Source organism: Kryptolebias marmoratus, linkage group LG23 (assembly GCF_001649575.2).
Source record: "Kryptolebias marmoratus isolate JLee-2015 linkage group LG23, ASM164957v2, whole genome shotgun sequence".
Taxonomy (NCBI): domain Eukaryota; kingdom Metazoa; phylum Chordata; class Actinopteri; order Cyprinodontiformes; family Rivulidae; genus Kryptolebias; species Kryptolebias marmoratus.
Window position 1 is genome coordinate 10,169,906 of NC_051452.1, and position 17,748 is coordinate 10,187,653.

The window sequence follows — 17,748 nt, forward strand, 5'->3', positions numbered from 1 at the left end:
ACTATGTTTCTCGGCTGGCCTGGGAACGCCTTGGGATTCCCCCGGAGGAGCTGGCCCAAGTGGCTGGGGAGAGGGAAGTCTGGGTCTCCCTGCTTAGGCTGCTGCCCCCGCGACCCGACCCCGGATAAGCGGAAGAGGATGGATAGATAGATGGATGGATGGAGGTTCTAGGCTACCAAGTAAAATCCCTGTTTACAATATTATAATCCTACTTTTTATTTAGAACTATATATAGTCTATATACAACATATTTTTTATATGGCTGTTGTGTCTGAACCTGGTTCAGATGATCATACAACAATATAAATACGATAACACACCCACTGAATAATCTCCCAGAAAAACACTTTTTATTTGCTAGAGAGTTAAAGTTTCCTTCCTCAGAACCATCAGCTTGTCTGGACTTGATTGGAACCGGAATATTCAAAAGAATTGTTCAGCAACGAGCTATAACAGAAGGAAATATTTACTACACAAACCTGGTGACACAGGTTTGTTCACTTTTAAATTCCTCTTAAGTTGTGGAAAGAACCAAAGTGTTCCAGAGGTTTGTTCACTGTGTCACCAGGGAGCGGATTTTTAAAGGAACGATTGGAGCAGATTTTTTTTTCTGTATCAATGCACAAACACAGAGAAACCTTTATGACTATTCTGCTGATTTATTCCTAATATTCTTCCGTTTCTGTAGTGATTTTTGTAAAACGTGTGGCTCGATCAGGAATAGCAAGCTTGTTAGGTGGATACAACATTACAAAAACAAAACTGATGAAATCTAAAAAAACAAAAACAATATCAGTTTGGTGGGTCTTGAAGGTTTTGAACTGTCTAAAATCTTTGCTAACAAACGTTTCTTATTTCCACAAACTTTGAACGTCTTATTCAGTTCATACATCAAAACGCCAACGTTTGTGTCTTTGATTTCTATAAGATTTAGGGTTTTGTCTCACCCAAGCTTCCATAATTTTACACCAAGTCAGCTGACTTTTCTCCTCCAAACTGGAAGTGAAAGGTCTTTTTTAACTTGTCATATCTGCATACACAAAAATTTACATGTTTAACAGCCACTTACAGTTCAGGAACTTATAATTTTCCCACTGAGGATTTCTTTCTAGTCTCTGTTTCTGCCTGCCCTGTTAGGAATCTTGTCAGGAACAGACACAGGCTAGGCTAACAGCTAACTAAACGAGCCTCATTATATTGTTTTTCAGGCTTATAAAGCAACTCTTTCTCGAAAATGACGTACTGGTGTGAAAGAACGCTACATTAGCTAATATTAAACCTCTGCACTTTTGAAAGACACTCATTCAAACTATTATTAACTATTAGAGAGACATCACTTCAAAGTTCTCATCTTGGTTTTCTTTACTCGTCTTGTACGGTTTTTACATCAAACGGTTGGCATTTTGTCAGGAAGCTCCAGGTTACTTCTGGACTTTGTAGAAGAAAGTTGATTGAGCTTTGGGCAGCGGCTGCTTCAGCACCTTTTAAAATGTCTTCATAAATGACTGTTCATCCATCCATCCATCCGTCCATCCATCCATCCATCCATCCATCCATCCATCCATCCATCCATCCATCCATCCATCCATTTTCTTTACCCGCTTCTCGCGGGGAGCTGGTGCCTGCAGAAATATATAAACAAATATATGTATATATTTTTTAAAGCAAAGACTTTTATCTTCTTTAAAAACGTGGCTCTATTTAACCATCAGTGTTCTTCCCTTTTGATGAACAAACCTGAGCTTCATCATGTCAAACTGTCAGATTCAGAACAACAGTCTTCTTCTAACAGTCTTTTTCCTGATGAAGATGATGATTTCAGTCTGTTGTTCTCTGGACTCTTCTTGGCAGATGACCTCTGTCTGAGGTTCTTAATCTCCTGCTGCATCAAAGGTGCTTCAGATCTTTATCCATCCATCCATCTATCCATCCATCCATCCATCCATCCATCCATCCATCCATCCATCCATCCATCCATCCATCCATCTATCCATCCATCCATCCATCCATCCATCCATCCATCCATCTATCCATCATCTACTGCTTGTTCTGGATTTGGGTCGCGGGGGCAGCAGCTTGAGCTGGGAGGCCCAGACATCTCTTTCCAAGGCTACCCCTTTCAGCTCTTCCAGGAGGATTCCAAGGTATTCTCAGGCCAGCTGAGAGATATAGTCTCCCCAGCATGTCCTTGGTCTTCCCTAGGGTCCCCTTCCAGTTGGACATGCCCAGAACACCGCCATAGGGAGGCGTCCAGAGGGCATCCTTACCAGATACCTGAACCACCTCAACTGGTTCCTCTTGATATGGAGGAGCAGTGACTACTCTGAGTCCCTCCTGGATAACCAGCCTTCTCACCTTGTCCCTAAGACAGAGTCCAGCTACCCTGCAGAGAAAACTAATTTCAGCAATCTGTATCCACAATCTCATTCTTTTGGTCACTACCCAAAGTTCAGGACCATAGGTGAGAGTAGGAACATAGATTGACCGATGAACAGAGAGTTTTGCCTTGCAGCTCAGATCCCTCTTCACCACAACGGTCTGCTACAGAATACACAATACTGCAGAAGTCGCACCGATCCTCCTGCCAATCTCACGCTCTGTTCTTCCCTCACTCATGAACAAGACCCTGAGATACCTAAACTCCTCCACTTGAGGCAGCACCTCATTCTCAAGCCTGAGAGAGCTGTCTATCCTTTTCCGACTGAAGTCCATGGCCTCAGATTTGGAGGATCTGAGTCTCATCCCAGTCGCTTCACAATCGACTGTGAACCGCTCCAGTGAGAGCTGGCATGATGACAGCATCAGGACCAGATCATCTGCAAATAGCAGGGCTGGAATCCTGAGGCCACCAAACAGGACCCCCTCCGCCCCCTGGCTGCACCGGGAAATTCTGTTCATAAAAGTCATGAACAGAGTCTGTGACAATGGGCAGCCTTGGCAGAGTCCACCTCTCACCCTTAAGAGATCCGACTTACTGTCGGCAATGCAAACCAGACTCTCACACCATTTGTATAGAAACTAGATGGCCCATAGTAACGGAGCACCCCCCACAGGGTACCTCAAGGAACACGGTCAAATGCCTTCTCCAAGTCTACAAAACACATGTAGACTGGTTTGGCAAACTCCCTTGGCTCCTCGAGGAACAGAACCCATATTGTTCCTCCTGAATCTGAGGACCCTCCAGCAACATCACTGGTTGAGGTCAGCAGTACCCCACCTCCACTATACAGTGTTGGTAAAGTGCTGGTTTCCCCACCTCAGCCGCCTGACAGTTTGCCAGAATCTTCTTGGAGCCGATCGAGACTCTATCCAAGGCCTCACCGAACTCCTCTCACACCTGAACCTTTTGCCTCAGCAACAGCCACGGCTGCAGCCCGCTTGGCCCACAGGTACCCCTCAGCTGCCTCTGAAGTCCTACCAGCTAACAACGCCTGATAGGACACCTTCTTCAGCTTGGGGTGTCCACCACCGAGTTTAAGGATGGCCGCCATGAAAGGCCTCCAACAGAGCTCCAATTGCAACTGGTTATTTTTATCATAGATAATACACACACACAAAAACCTCAAATAAAAACATTGAAAAATCACATATTTTGACAGTTATTATGGGTTTTACTGCTGGTTATGAGGTAGAAAAATTGCAAAAGGACAAAGAAACCAGCACCAAGGTTTCAAACAAAGTGTTTCTCATGAATGTGGAGCTTAGAGTTTTAGTTTTACAGATAGTTTTGCTTTAGTTACTTTGTTTCCTTCAGAGGTGATAATCTTTGTTAACTAATAAACAAAACACCTCAAAATTCAGAACGTCCAGTCATGCACAAATCACCAGTTATCTGCATTTCAATAAAAGGATGCACAAAAATATCACCCGAACATCAGTATCAGATGATATTCAGTCTGACTGCCATCAGACTGAATATGCAGGCAATTCAAATAATTATTTGTGATAGTCTGTAAATTTACTAGCAATGTTTTTGACAAATTGCTACAGAGAAGTTGTGTCTATTTGCCATGGATTTGTTATTGTTAGGTTCATGATATTTTTATCTGAAAATTAGCCAACAGCAAACTTGGGCACCTTTTAAACCAGAGAATATTTACTAAAATGAGTTTAACCTTTATAAATTGACCCTCAAATTGATCATACACTATCAAAAACACAAATCACAAGTTGAATCACATCAAAAGCTAAAACATTTTAATTAGTTATTCTAAAATAAATACATTTAAAAATAAATACATCAAAACACACACAGTATTTTATTCAGGAGGATGGGTTAATTATCTTAATGACCAGTAATGATCAAGTGTTTAGTGGTTTTAAGACAGAAAAACAAAACATAATAATACATCACGTGCATCATTTCACATCAGCTATATAATTACATTAAGGCACATGTGCAAACTGCAAAAAATAAAGGCTCACAAGTGCATTTAACAACAAGTAGGGATATAACAGGCACTAAACATTAAAATACTATTCATACAGTTTGTGTATTTGAGGTAACTGTTGCAAATATAAATAATAATTAATATCTTTCTTATATTTTTGTTTGTGGCAGAAAATGCAGTTTTCAAACAGGAGCACTAGATGGCAGCAAAGCATCAATCTGATTTTATTTTCAGTTTTGGTTTTGAGGACCAGCTTGTTTTTCTGTTGTCAGTAAGTATTTCTTATTGCACCGCGCCTCGTTCACTCTGAAAACAAACAGTGAATCAGACCCAGACGTGTTATTTCTTTTTACCTCTAAGCTGTTGTAACACTGAGACACCTTCGTTTCTCCAACGCTGTCTGGTTTGTTCAGAGTTTTTTTTTACATTCAACGAAGCCTGAAGGTTGAAGTTAAAGTGCCGAGTGCTGCTGTTTGAGCGAAATGTCACCTGGACAGGTTCGTTCATCAAAAATAATTGTTTACTTTAAACACACGGGCAAAAAGCATCTTAGCTTTAGCTTATTCACTTGCAGTAAAAAAAAAAAAAAAAAAACAATATTTAAAGTGCTGCTTGGATGGTCGCTGAAAAGCTGTTCAGGGAATGAATTCGCTTCTTTGCTTCCTCTTTAATCTGCCAGAAAGAAAAAACGACAGAGTTGAACATATTGCTGATCATGAACGTAAATGAAGCACACAGTGCTGTAAATCTAATAAGTTCCTTTAACATAAAGTGAAATATCTTACCTCCTTCGGACCACAACAGCTATCACAATGATGCACAGGATTAACATTAAAACAACGATGACCGCGGCGATCTGGTCTTTCCCTGAAGAGAAACAACACTCAGTCAGCCTGCACAGAAATGACACAGCTCATAGTTCTCAAAAAGAGGAATCTGGGAATCCCTCACTGTGGGACTTTTACTTTTAAACGTCAAGAATTGACTTCCAGGATGTGCTCAGAGACCTCCTGAGAGACCCCCCCGGGAGCTGCTGATAAGCAGTGCAGCTTAGTGTGACGTGGAGTTTCCTTGAATATGAAACTGGGGGTCAAAGTGAAACTAAAGCTGCCAGGTTTCTGAGTCACAGCTCAGCTGATTAAAAGGAAATGTGGGTCAATGAATTTGTTCTGAGTCACAGTTTTCTGTCTTTTCAGTTCTCAGCATAGAATTACATTTAGTCTGTTCTTGAGGAAATGAAGCCTCAACTAATGAATTGCAGGGATTTTCTGACTTCCTGGTATGATTGAGTAGTTACACAATAATATGGGTTTGGAGGTTGTTTGAGATCACTACCAGACAGAGACAGTCAGTGCCAGTCAGGTTAACCCTGCTGGGAATTGTGTGCAAATCTGAGCTCTCCATAGAGATGCCACAACTGGGACTTCCCTAAACCAGCGCCAGGTTTTTGTTTAGGGTGTAACTCCTGACCAAACCCTTCCTATCAGTCAGTGTTAAAGGGGAAAAGATTACCTGGAAACTGAATTTACAAAGTAGTGGCAATCCTTGTGGCTGTTATCTGATTTTACCAGAAAACACCACCCTACACTCAGGATAGAATTTCAAAAAGAAAGGAAAGTCCCGCATGCATACCTTTTTCTTTGTTCTTGTTTTTATCGACAGAAACAAAGAGCGTCTCCGTTCTTTGTCCCATCTTTCCTTTGTTCAGCACACAGTCCACCTGTCCAGTCCAGTCTGCAGGTATGTCCACCGTGATGCTGCTGCTGTAGGTGATTGTGTTGTCGCTGTTCGTGACTGTACTTGTCTGCGTTTTGTTTTCGATGGCTCCAACTGAGATGACCCACTCGACAGATGGGGCTGGTTTTCCTGTAGCTGAGCAGCTAAACACTTCCCGTCTGGCTTCGCTTTCCAGTTTGGTGCTGGGAACACGGCTTGTGTTCACCTTTGATATTCCTTTATGGACAACAAAAAAAGAAATTTGTCACTTTGGGTAATGTTATTAGCCACTAGAGGCAGGCGAAAACAACAATTGATTGTACTTTTTCTCAGTCACCACGGATCTATAACTGACCTTGTACTGTGAGGCACATCTGCTTCCTTTTGGACCCATCGGGATAAACGTTAAAAGCACAAATGTAGCAACCTTCATCTTCCCACGTTACGTTCCTCAGAATGATGGAGGATGAGTTGAGAGACCTTTCTGTGAAGTTAACTTTTCCTTTATAGGGTTCATTAACCTGCTCTCCAAAATGTTTGCTGAATGTGGCCAAGTTGTCTAGTTTTTCATCCTTGGACGGCCTCTGCCACGTAACCTGAAGCACACCTGACAAAAAAAAAAAAGAAGGATGTGTAAACGGGTAATACGTCACAGGTGACCTTTCAAGGAAGCAGACTAGTTTTACTCTCGGGAAGGGAATTCCAGTGAGTCAGTGTTTGAAGGACTTACCTGTTGGAGGTGAAACCACGCAGTTAAAATGAGCGTCTCCGTCATACTCAGCTGTTGAACTTCCACGCCCACTGATCTGATAGGCGCCGGCTGCAAAATAAAACGCAGCTGCAGAGTCAGCAAGAACCGGCTGTTGGCAAGATATCCAGTTTATGATATTCAATCAAGAGTGACAGATAGGAAAGTGATATCTGACACAAGTTCAAGAAGCAGAAACAGCTGATTACTGTTAATAAAAGCTAAATTTGCTTAAAGTATATCACATGTTATTATATGTATACTCAGAATTCTTTATAAATAATAATATGTTAACTTTTGGTTTATTACAGTAGAGGCATTAAATGTAAAAAGCATTTAAATTTTATAGTTTGAGCTGAGTAATGGAAAATTTTAATGATGTTCTCCTTTCTCTGATTCTTGCCTGCACATGTGCATGAATAGAAGACTAAATGAAGTTGTTTTTGTTTATTCTGTTTTTGTATCAAGGCTTGAAATGCTTTTGTTCTTTGTGCTGTGTGGGAACTGAGGGAGACTCTGGTCCTCCCTTACTCCCTGACTCTCTGTTATTATCAGATTTTCTTCATGAGAAGCGAAGCTGCTCAGTAACTATGTAAAAGTGTATCTGAAAATGATATAATAAAGCCTCCCTATAAAAGTGTATGTTGTTTTTCTTCTCCTGACTGAGTTCAGTGAGTGGGGTCTCCCAACGCCCTTTTGCCTTTGGAATAAATTTCTTTTTCAAAGACAAACATTGATCTTTCTCCTGATTCTCTTAAACAAACACCTCACTATTTGTTAATTATTTTTTGCCACTACAACTGATTTTACTCATGTTATCTACAGTAAAGTGCTAACAGGCTTAATTAATTATAAAACAGTTTGTTGTATTTTGATTGTAATCCTTATATTTTGCTTAAATAACAAAAGTAAAAGAGAACTATGGTGCAGTTAAAGCAAATAATATTAAAATACTTAAAGATAATCACAGTTACATATAAATTAGCAAATTTGCGTGGTTAATTCAAAGCATTTCAAATAAATATATGCTTAAGATTCCTTAAAAACAGTCCTTCCAAACCCTTTAAGTAAAAAAATACTGAAATGATTACACTGTAGAATACTGTATACAATAAGTAAATGCTTCTATTGATATGGGCAAGATAATAATAAACAACAACAACAAAAATAATGACAATAATAATAATGATATGAATTATTGAATTTCTCCTTGGGGATATATGAAGTATATGTATGTATTTATCTATCAACACAACATTAAGCACAACGCATCAATGATATATATACTATTTTAAAGCGAAAAAACCCCAGAGTTATATATAACACTTGTTTAGCTCTAAAATAAAAGTACAGCAGGACAGGAATAAAAATAGCAATAAATACAGTCAGGATTGCCCTCTGCTGTCAGTCACTTACCTTTAAACGCCAAACAAATAACAAAAATCAGGACCATCAACATTGTGCCTCTCTGCTGCAGCTCTCTGTTTCTGTTTTGCCTCTGCTGAGCCTTTTAAAATGAACGAAATGAAACTCAGGCAGGGGGTGTGGTTTTCCCCTATATATAATACAAATGAAGGGACTTTCGCAGTAGTCTTGTGAATATCACAATATTGTTACATAAATATATAAATCGTATGGTTGTAGTGTTCGCCTGAATAATATTAGCAGCCATTATTAACAGAAGAGAAGTTTGTATCTAGGTCATTTTTCAAGTCCTGTGTTTTGTGGCTCATAGTCACGTGTTGATGATATTAGTCAATACTCAGAGTGACACAGTTATTTTCTCCAGATGTAGATGTGTTTCTTTTTGTTAATTGTCATGATGACGGAGTGCGTAGTCCTAAATATATGATGCTGGACTTTTAAATCCATACCATAAAATATGTAGGTTCACATTCAATAAGTCAGATAAAATTCATAACATTTAGTGTTATTCTTTTACTTAAAGCATTAAGAGCAAATTAGGATTTAAAAAATAACATTTTATGATTAAAAATGCATTAATATTATTAGTAAATCAATAAGCAGCAGCACCTTAAAGGTCTTCATATGTGAAATGTGTTACTTTAAGTGGAACTTCACATTTTGCTTGTTTTGTTTTTTTTCTCACACCACTGCAATGTCCAGTAAAGGCTTACTGCGCTTCTGCAAAGTCAATACCAGACCTAATTCCAGTCATCTCAAATGGACAGAAAAAAAAAAAAAAAAACTAGAAAGAAAGCAGAAGTTTCCTCACGTCAACTGGCTTCTGAGGTTTTAAAACTGTACACACCGAGTGCTTGATCATATTCAGAACTCGTGATTTCTCACAAACTGTAAGCTGCATGACTTAAAGCCAGGTTTGTTGGGGAAGTCCACACTTAAGAGAGGTCTAATATCATGAAACAAGATTACAAAATATTTACAAAAAGAATATATTTAATTTTCCTAACTAACATGTCCGTCTTAAACTACACCAGATATGAGAAAAAACCTTGTTTGGTTGCATAATACTGGAGAAAACACCAATGTTTCTCCTTGCTAGCAGTTTACTCTGCATCATAGTTCTCTGAGTTTTGCGTCAAACGGCGTTTAATTATTTCTTTTTCACAGAAATTAAAAAAAAAAGTGCCAAATTTATTTCCTGAAATGCTTGAGATCAAGTTCGGTAAATTTCATCACCGAATGTGTCAGTTTCTGCGCCGGTTACCACGACTTCCTCAGAACCATCAGCTTGTCTGGACTTGATTGGAACCGGAATATTCAAAGGAACTGTTCAGCCACGAGCTATAACAGAAGGAAATATTTACTACACTTCCCTGTCAAATAACAAGAAAGGGGGAAACAGGAAAAAATGACTCATGAATGACACACAAAATAAAAGCACAAATGTTCAATAGGTTAAGATTATTCACATAACAAACAGTTATCATTATAAATACTTATCTCTTGTGTAATCATGATTTCAAAAACAGTATGGATAGGGAAGTACCTTTTAAATTCCTCTTAAGTTGTGGAAAGAACCAAAGTGTTCTAGAGGTTTGTTCACTGTGTCACCAGGGAGCGGCTTTTTAAACGATTGGAGCAGATTTATTTTCTGTATCAATGCACAAACACAGAGGAACCTTTATGACTATTCTGCTGATTTATTCCTAATATTCTTCCGTTTCTGTAGTGATTTTTGTAAAACGTGTGGCTCGATCAGGAATAGCAAGCTTGTTAGGTGGATACAACATTACAAAAACAAAACTGATGAAATCTAAAAAAACAAAAACAATATCAGTTTGGTGGGTCTTGAAGGTTTTGAACTGTCTAAAATCTTTGCTAACAAACGTTTCTTATTTCCACAAACTTTGAACGTCTTATTCAGTTCATACATCAAAACGCCAACGTTTGTGTCTTTGATTTCTATAAGATTCAAGGTTTTGTCTCACCCAAGCTTCCATAATTTTACACCAAGTCAGCTGACTTTTCTCCTCCAAACTGGAAGTGAAAGGTCTTTTTTAACTTGTCATATCTGCATACACAAAAATTTACATGTTTAACAGCCACTTACAGTTCAGGAACTTATAATTTTCCCACTGAGGATTTCTTTCTAGTCTCTGTTTCTGCCTGCCCTGTTAGGAATCTTGTCAGGAACAGACACAGGCTAGGCTAACAGCTAACTAAACGAGCCTCATTATATTGTTTTTCAGGCTTATAAAGCAACTCTTTCTCGAAAATGACGTACTGGTGTGAAAGAACGCTACATTAGCTAATATTAAACCTCTGCACTTTTGAAAGACACTCATTCAAACTATTATTAACTATTAGAGAGACATCACTTCAAAGTTCTCATCTTGGTTTTCTTTACTCGTCTTGTACGGTTTTTACATCAAACGGTTGGCATTTTGTCAGGAAGCTCCAGGTTACTTCTGGACTTTGTAGAAGAAAGTTGATTGAGCTTTGGGCAGCGGCTGCTTCAGCACCTTTTAAAATGTCTTCATAAATGACTGTTCATCCATCCATCCATCCGTCCATCCATCCATCCATCCATCCATCCATCCATCCATCCATCCATCCATCCATCCATCCATCCATCCATCCATCCATCCATCCATCCATCTTCTATCGCTAATCCCTGGTTGGGAAATAGGTCAACAGGTCCAGGAGATAAACCCAGACCCCCCTTTCCTCACTCTCCAACTCCTCCTTGGGGATCCCAAGGTGTTCCAAGACCAGAGAGGATCCATAATCCCTCCAGCGAGTTCTGGGTCGGCCCCGACGTCTCCTCCCTGTGGGAGGTGCCTGGAAAGCCGCCAACCATCTTCACAAAAAAAAAAAAAAATTTGGTTGCCAGTTTTGTTTTGAATTAGCGTGGGCTTTTTTTTACGTTAAGAACATTTCAGTTTCAATATTTCCCGTTGTTACTCAGGCTTTAAAAATCTTGATCTTACAGTGAAACTAAAATATTGCATGCGTGTGTGTATTACACACGAAATACTGCTGCAATAAACGCTTTATGAGATGATATGATGGATGACTGGGCGACATTATCATCATTTTTATTCTCAGTAGACAAAAGGGCAACTTTAATTGCAGGTATCTCTGCTTTCAAACTAGAACTTGACTCTACAAGTTAGCTGGTTGTGGGTTATAATTTAACCAAAAACCCATTTAATCTTGTGTTGTAAAGCACTTTGAGTCGCCTTGTGCTGAAAAGTGCTATATAAATAAATCTACCTACCTACCTACCTACCTAAGATGCTGGCCTATAATTTTGAACCTATTTTGGTCTCAGGTGCCACTTCTGCCAGATTTAAACACATGACCAGGTAAACACAGTCACAGCCTGGCAGCCAGTCGTAAAACAGCTGCAGCTCTTTATTTATTTTTAGTGTAGAGATTTCCTGCATCTAGAAGAAGAACTGAGAGCTCCGCAAACAGAATATGTATGTATTTAACGGGTATATATAGTTTTCTTTCAGGGAATTGAACAGAAAACAAGCACATTTATAATTCAACAAAAAGAAAGACACCAGAGTTGCTCTTTCATTACCACCTTTGTTCTAAAGGCTTCAACGGAGAGATTTGTTTGGATCATTATCTGGTGATTTCAAAGCATTTTGTTACCTTTTTATTTCACAGATGACCACGTTTTCTATCAGTAAAATATATCCAAAGTGAACTTTAAGAAAAAAAAAAGGCTCATACAATATGTTAGTGAATGTTGAAATGGACTGAATTCATTAAGGATTTGAAGGTGATTGCAGGATATTCACTGATTTTAGTGTTTAACCAGTTTTAAATGTCTTCCTGTAAGTGATCTTTTCAGGAAGTTTCATAGTGAAAATCACCTATAGTGGTTCCCCTTAAGTAATTTTTTATCCAGGATTAAATCACACTGATAAACAGAATAACTGAACTGAAACTGCCTTAAGGCTGTAGCTGTGCAAAGTCAAATTATCCGCACATATGTAGCACCTTTTAACCTTTCCAGCTTCTGCAAAGTTTAAGTAAGTCTAAAATAAAAGGCAAGAGCATTTTCTGATTCCTATATAATGTTGTTTTTCATTTACGTTCCTATTTATCATTGGCACTACATGTTAATATTTCATTAAATGTTGTTTTTCAGATAAAAACGTCACAACAGAATGCTTAATAGTTGATATTATCATGCAACAAAAGCTGACAGAAAAGCAAATGAACAGCGGATTACTATAACCACAATAATAGCCCTTTTAAAAACAGCACCTGCTCCAACACGCCTGATTCAGTGGTTAAATTACCATTTCATGTTCTGCAGAAGCCTGTTAATGACACACTGATTCAAATCCGGCGTGTTGGAGCAGAGAAACAAGTAAAACATGCAGGATAGTGGCTCTCCAGGACCAGGGTTGTCCACCCCTGCTGTAGATGACGTGTGTTTCAAAACTGCTGCATTTTAAATGGGCATTAAGGTAGACGTTTTCCATCTCAAACTCAAATTTGCAAGTTTGTCAAGAATCACCTTTTATAAGGCTTTAAATTTTGTCTCAAGTGTCACAAAGGTCATTCAGTTTTTTTTTATTCAGAATGACTTGCAGGAATCACTAAACCCTGAAGATGCTCCTAATAAAGTGCAGTACGTGCAAGAAGATGCTGAATTTGCCGCTCTGACCAGAAGAGCTGACTCAATTCTCTGAAATCTCCCGTAATCATGCTGATGAACTCTAGTTCCCCAACCTATAATAAACGACACCATTGCAAATTCGCACGTCTTGAACTTTGTTTACGTAATCGTGCACCAAAGTAGAAATACAGGAAATGTGAACGCAGGACACTGCATGCATTGTATACATACGGTGTGAAAGAAGGAAGTATCCGCTGCCTCAGCAAAGTGTAGGGGCTTTCAGGTCAGATTCTCTTGACCTCCGTCTTCCTCTGTAAATGAAAAGAAATGTTAAATTCAGTAGGGGAAGACCAAAGTACAAAACACATCAACAAAAAAAATCTGTTTGTGCAAGACTTTCTGGGTTGAAGTGAAAGTAGAATCTTGTTTTTCAGGCACGCAACAAACATGATTAGACTCATAAGAGATAAAAGGCAAGATTGCAGAAGGTTTAAGTGTAATTTAGCACCGAGTGTCAACTGCTGAAGCACAAGCAAGGAAAAAATTCTGCAGGTAAATGTCTAAAAGGAACTACTGCAGCAAGGTACCACTAAAAATGAATCATGGCTAAGAGCAGGTCTATGTTTATTAATGCACCCTATCAATGATTTGATATTATTTATTCTGTGTATGCATGTAAACAACAGGGGCGGCTGTGGTTCAGTGGTTAGAACAGTTATCCTCCATTGAGAGAGTTGGTGGTTCAATTCCTGGGCTAAACACTGCACTTGTCTTCAATATGCACCGTTGGTGTATGAATGCACTCTAAAGCATTAGTCTCTATGCATGTAGGATCATAGGAGCTGTAGGAGCTGTTGTATGTGTGTGGATGGGGACATGAGAGCAGATTTGAGTGGCTAGAAAGGACGATATATAAGAACCATCTACAAAAGAGGGGGAAAGGGTTTTGAACATCTGCATGCTGGTGATAATGTGCTTTCAAAGGAAAGATAAAAAGAAGAGAAGCTAATTTGCATTCAGCCCACTGAGGTAGAAGAACAGCTGTTTGTAAAACATCATGAGAATAATTTGTTTATGACATTATATAATAAAAAAAAAAAAAAATTTGTCATGTGTTCTGAAGTCCTTCGAAAACACAACCGGAGAGTTTAAAACAAAGAGCACTTCTCAGTCTGCAGTTTGCAGCAACTTCCAGCTAACTTAGTCCGTTTTATCTTCAAAAAACAGACGAAACTTCAGCTTGTCTGTTTCAAAACTTGTGTTCACACCTCGGCAAAAAAGGAAATGACCTGCAGAAGTCGAGCGAAACGACTGAAGAATTTATGTTTAAACATGAAAGAATCATTTCAACCCCTTTAAAAAAAAGACTACTTTTTTCTGCCTTTAAAAAATGTGGACTCTGGAGTAGTTTGTGTTTATTAGTTAGACATTTCAAACACACTTAGCAGTCAAGACTAGTTTATTCAGACTCTGAAACCATCAGTTTAGTTTGCTAATAGACGTTATGTCTGAGTATTAGTGCATGTTATAAAACACATCACATGATGAGGTGTTAAAGCAAGACATGTCCTGACACACTGCGCTAAATCTGGATCTCAAATAATTCCAATATGCGGTTTACATATTTTTTGTGGTAATAGACACCAGGGCCTGTTTGGAAAATCACACATCATTATGTAAATTACCAGGAACACAAACAACATAATGAACACCTGAACCAACAGGTATTATTACTGGAAAACACCTGCAATAAATCAAGGGAAGAAAAATATCTGAGTGAGTGGTTTGCAGCGAAACGGAAACGATTTCCTTTTTCCCAGGTATGAAGAACCAAATTGAAATATTATAGTTCTCTTAAATTTTCCATTGTGTAATAATCTAAATTACTAAATTGCTTAACCCTGCAGTCAGTGAGTTTTGGCACATGCTGTCGTTATTAGAAGCTGAACAGGCACAGTGGAGAGTAAGCTGTGTTGTCTGTAGGAGCTGTTGCATTTATTTACTCGTAGTTTAATTTGCACAGTGTTACAAAAGTTGCACAGATTGTAAAAAAAATAATAAAAAAAACCCAAGAAATTTAATGTCACAGCTGCTCTGAGTTCTGGTTCATGATGTTTTCTTTTAAAATCTCAGACATGTTCCTCTTCAAGGATGATACAAAATCCAAAAGTCAGGTTTTTCTAGATATTCTGGTACCAGCACTGATCAAAACTGATATTTGAACAAACTAAGGAGGAGTTTTTAAATCACAGAGAGCTTCGTTAAATGAATGAATCAGATGGGACAGTTTTAAGAAGGCAACACAGAGCCACCCTGTGGACAACAAACATCAGTTCACTTGTATTAAACGAGTGTGCGGTCAGGTTACAGGATTTAAACCATCAGCATTCACTTGGTGTAGTTTAACAGTTGAATAAAGTCCACTTTCTCTTTGAATGAAGGTGCTGTACGGCTCGATCTCTTGTGACTCCTGAAACACATACATGCAGTAAAATAACAGATACAAATATCTGATAATACATGAAAAAGATAAGGTACAGTACCTCGTTCGGATGCCCTCTCTGTGATTCTGTTTGGTTTCTGTTCGGTAAAAAGAAAACATTAATTATAAATATTAATACTTTTTATTTCTGTATTGTCACACTGATGTAAGACAAATCGCTGAAAGGAGAGTTTTGCCTCACATGAAACTTAAAGTCAAGAAAAATTATGTTCAATTAATTTATTCAGAGGAATGAAACTGATTCAAAATGAAGTCACTGAAGACAGGAAGTCATTTTTAAAATTCAAAATAAAATAGTTTTAGGCTTGAAACTTCTTTAAATAAACAATACATGAACATTAGTTTCTCACCGTAGTCTTTGGTGAATAAATCCCAGAATGACTAAAGTTATTATAATGACGACAATTATAATAATCCAAGCACAGGGAAAGTCCTCTTCTTTATCATTTTTATCTGCCGGATTATAAATAAAAATAGAAATGTAAGACAATGCAACATGAAATACATTGTTGCAAAATATAAACATCTTGCTTATTTATTTACATTTATTATTATTTATTTATTTATTTATTTATTGTATGGAACAAAACTTGCAAAACGAAAAAAAGATAAATAAACAAAAAGGAACATGTTCTCACCTCTGACTGTGTTGTTCTCACCTCTGACTGTGATGTTCAGATGATAAATAAAAGTTCCAACAGCTTTTGAACATTCACAGGTGTGAGTCCCACTATCAGCTGGTGTTAAACTGCTCAGGTGCAGAAACACAGTCTGATTCTCTGCTGTAAGTGTAAACCTGGAGTCACATTCATGAATAAAGTCATGTCCATATCGATACGTCAGACGACACTCCTCTCCTCCGCTCCTCTCTGTTCTGATCTTACACACGATCAGTACGATGATATCCTGAGTTGTGTTGGTGCAAATTGGAGTGAAATCTGGTTCCTTCCCGATTGTCTTCTCAATAGTCCCTGCAAGTATTTGATTACAGGAAAACAGCCTGGGTCAATGATTGATGTGTTGTTGAAATTTATAAAAAAGTACATCTGGTTTAGTTCATATAACAACAGAAACTACATGGCAGATGTCTTTAAACTGCACAAATGTGACTTGGAAATGGTAATGGGAAAATTATTTTTTATTACCTTCAGCGTCCACAAAATAGTCAGCGGAAGGCAGAAGAAGAAGCAGAAGAAAGCTCAGCTTTAGTGCATCCATCCTGTCAAAATGTCAGAGCAACAACTGCTGCTTTAGGTGGTAAATAAACTGCACTGAAGAGCAGAGGACCCACACAATTGTTTGAGCTTTCGATCAAACCTCAAAGAGGATGTGACAACTTCTAAAAAGGAAACTCATCTATAAGACTGCTTCTGGTTTCTCAACATCTAAAAGTCAAACTGCAGGCTGCAACAAAGAGAAAACAGAATGAAAGCAAATAAAATACAATAAACCTACTGATATAAGTATCTCAGTGGGTTAAAAGTCTAACAATGTTAAGACTAAAAAAAAACAAAGAACGGTATTAATAATCCTCTAAAAACAGCTGCATGTTTTCATGAAATTGATTGGCAGGTCATCAAACATCAGGTTCAGGCATCACAGCTAGATCAGTAGGTTAGTGAGACATGAGCTGAGAACATTGTGGTTTTCATATTTAGAAGCTTGAATGTGAGATTTAAAAAGACGGCAGCGTTCTTTCTGCAGCTTCTTTCACCTTTTTCTATAATGTCACGTTCACAGAGTGCTGATAAAAATATACATGTAGAACAAGTAACTCCTGCAAAGTACACATATAAATATGAACCTAATACCAAGAGGCCTGAGAAAAGGCAAATAATGTGTTTACAAGAAGTCTTTTAAGTCCTGCTATAAAGAAGTGAACAAAAAATCAGTTAAAACTTTTACGGTTTAGGAACATTAATCTGTAACCCTTGTCATGTCTGGATTTAAAAATGAAACAAAGGAAAAATAAGAAGCCTTGTTGTGAAAACTGAACAGGACATTAGATATAAACGGTAAACAGGAAATGGGGTCGTACAGGACCGCAAATTATATTTTCTTTCCAGTCTCACTGTTGCAAACTGAACCAGTTCAGGACAGATTACAGTGAACAAAGTAGGGCAGATAAATAGACAACTCTGACTTGTCAAAATGAAAGAAAAAGGTGTAAACCGCTGTTTCCAAAAGCTTGTCTGGATGGAATCATGTGCAGTTTCGTAACATGAAACTATTGTTCATAAAAGACAATTTGTACAGATTGCTCTAATAAAGTGGTTAAATGATTCAACAAAACAATCTGAACTGTATTTGTAGTTTTTAT

General features: G+C 38.2%; 2 protein-coding genes across 3 annotated transcripts; both read right to left on the bottom strand.

The window, feature by feature from the left end:
- Positions 1-4,175: 4,175 nt before the first annotated feature.
- Positions 4,176-8,965, bottom strand: LOC108246787 (OX-2 membrane glycoprotein). Its single transcript, XM_017434499.3, has 6 exons — positions 8,272-8,965; positions 6,838-6,927; positions 6,463-6,714; positions 6,024-6,344; positions 5,177-5,258; positions 4,176-5,063 (listed from the first exon to the last, which is right to left on the bottom strand). The coding sequence occupies exons 1-6, from the start codon at positions 8,312-8,314 to the stop codon at positions 5,027-5,029; spliced, it is 825 nt and encodes a 274-aa protein (XP_017289988.1). The 5' UTR covers positions 8,315-8,965; the 3' UTR covers positions 4,176-5,026.
- Positions 8,966-13,513: 4,548 nt separating this feature from the next.
- On the bottom strand, positions 13,514-16,683 carry LOC112451305. Of its 2 annotated transcripts, none has more exons than XM_025010161.2 (5): positions 16,574-16,683; positions 16,088-16,399; positions 15,779-15,881; positions 15,469-15,505; positions 13,514-15,395 (listed from the first exon to the last, which is right to left on the bottom strand). In XM_025010161.2, exons 1-5 carry the CDS (start codon positions 16,644-16,646, stop codon positions 15,285-15,287), a joined length of 636 nt encoding a protein of 211 aa, XP_024865929.1. In that variant the 5' UTR covers positions 16,647-16,683; the 3' UTR covers positions 13,514-15,284. The 2 variants fall into 2 exon arrangements, with proteins under 2 accessions (XP_024865929.1, XP_024865928.1); XM_025010160.2 differs by having other exon boundaries at positions 16,067-16,399.
- Between the last annotated feature and the right edge of the window lie 1,065 nt (positions 16,684-17,748).

What these genes read in the sequence shown, in the direction of transcription:
- LOC108246787 (XM_017434499.3), bottom strand. Translation starts at nt 8,314, where the DNA reads ATGTTGATGGTCCTGATTTTTGTTATTTGTTTGGCGTTTAAAG. An exon ending in CGTGGTTTCACCTCCAACAG is followed by an intron (nt 6,715 to 6,837) that starts GTAAGTCCTTCA and finishes TTTTTTTGTCAG; the next exon opens with GTGTGCTTCAGGTTACGTGG. An exon ending in AAACAAGAACAAAGAAAAAG is followed by an intron (nt 5,259 to 6,023) that starts GTATGCATGCGG and finishes GTTTCTCTTCAG; the next exon opens with GGAAAGACCAGATCGCCGCG.
- LOC112451305 (XM_025010160.2), bottom strand. Translation starts at nt 16,646, where the DNA reads ATGGATGCACTAAAGCTGAGCTTTCTTCTGCTTCTTCTTCTGCCTTCC. An exon ending in CTATTTTGTGGACGCTGAAG is followed by an intron (nt 16,400 to 16,573) that starts GTAATAAAAAAT and finishes AAATACTTGCAG; the next exon opens with GGACTATTGAGAAGACAATC. An exon ending in TTTATTCACCAAAGACTACG is followed by an intron (nt 15,506 to 15,778) that starts GTGAGAAACTAA and finishes TTTACCGAACAG; the next exon opens with AAACCAAACAGAATCACAGA.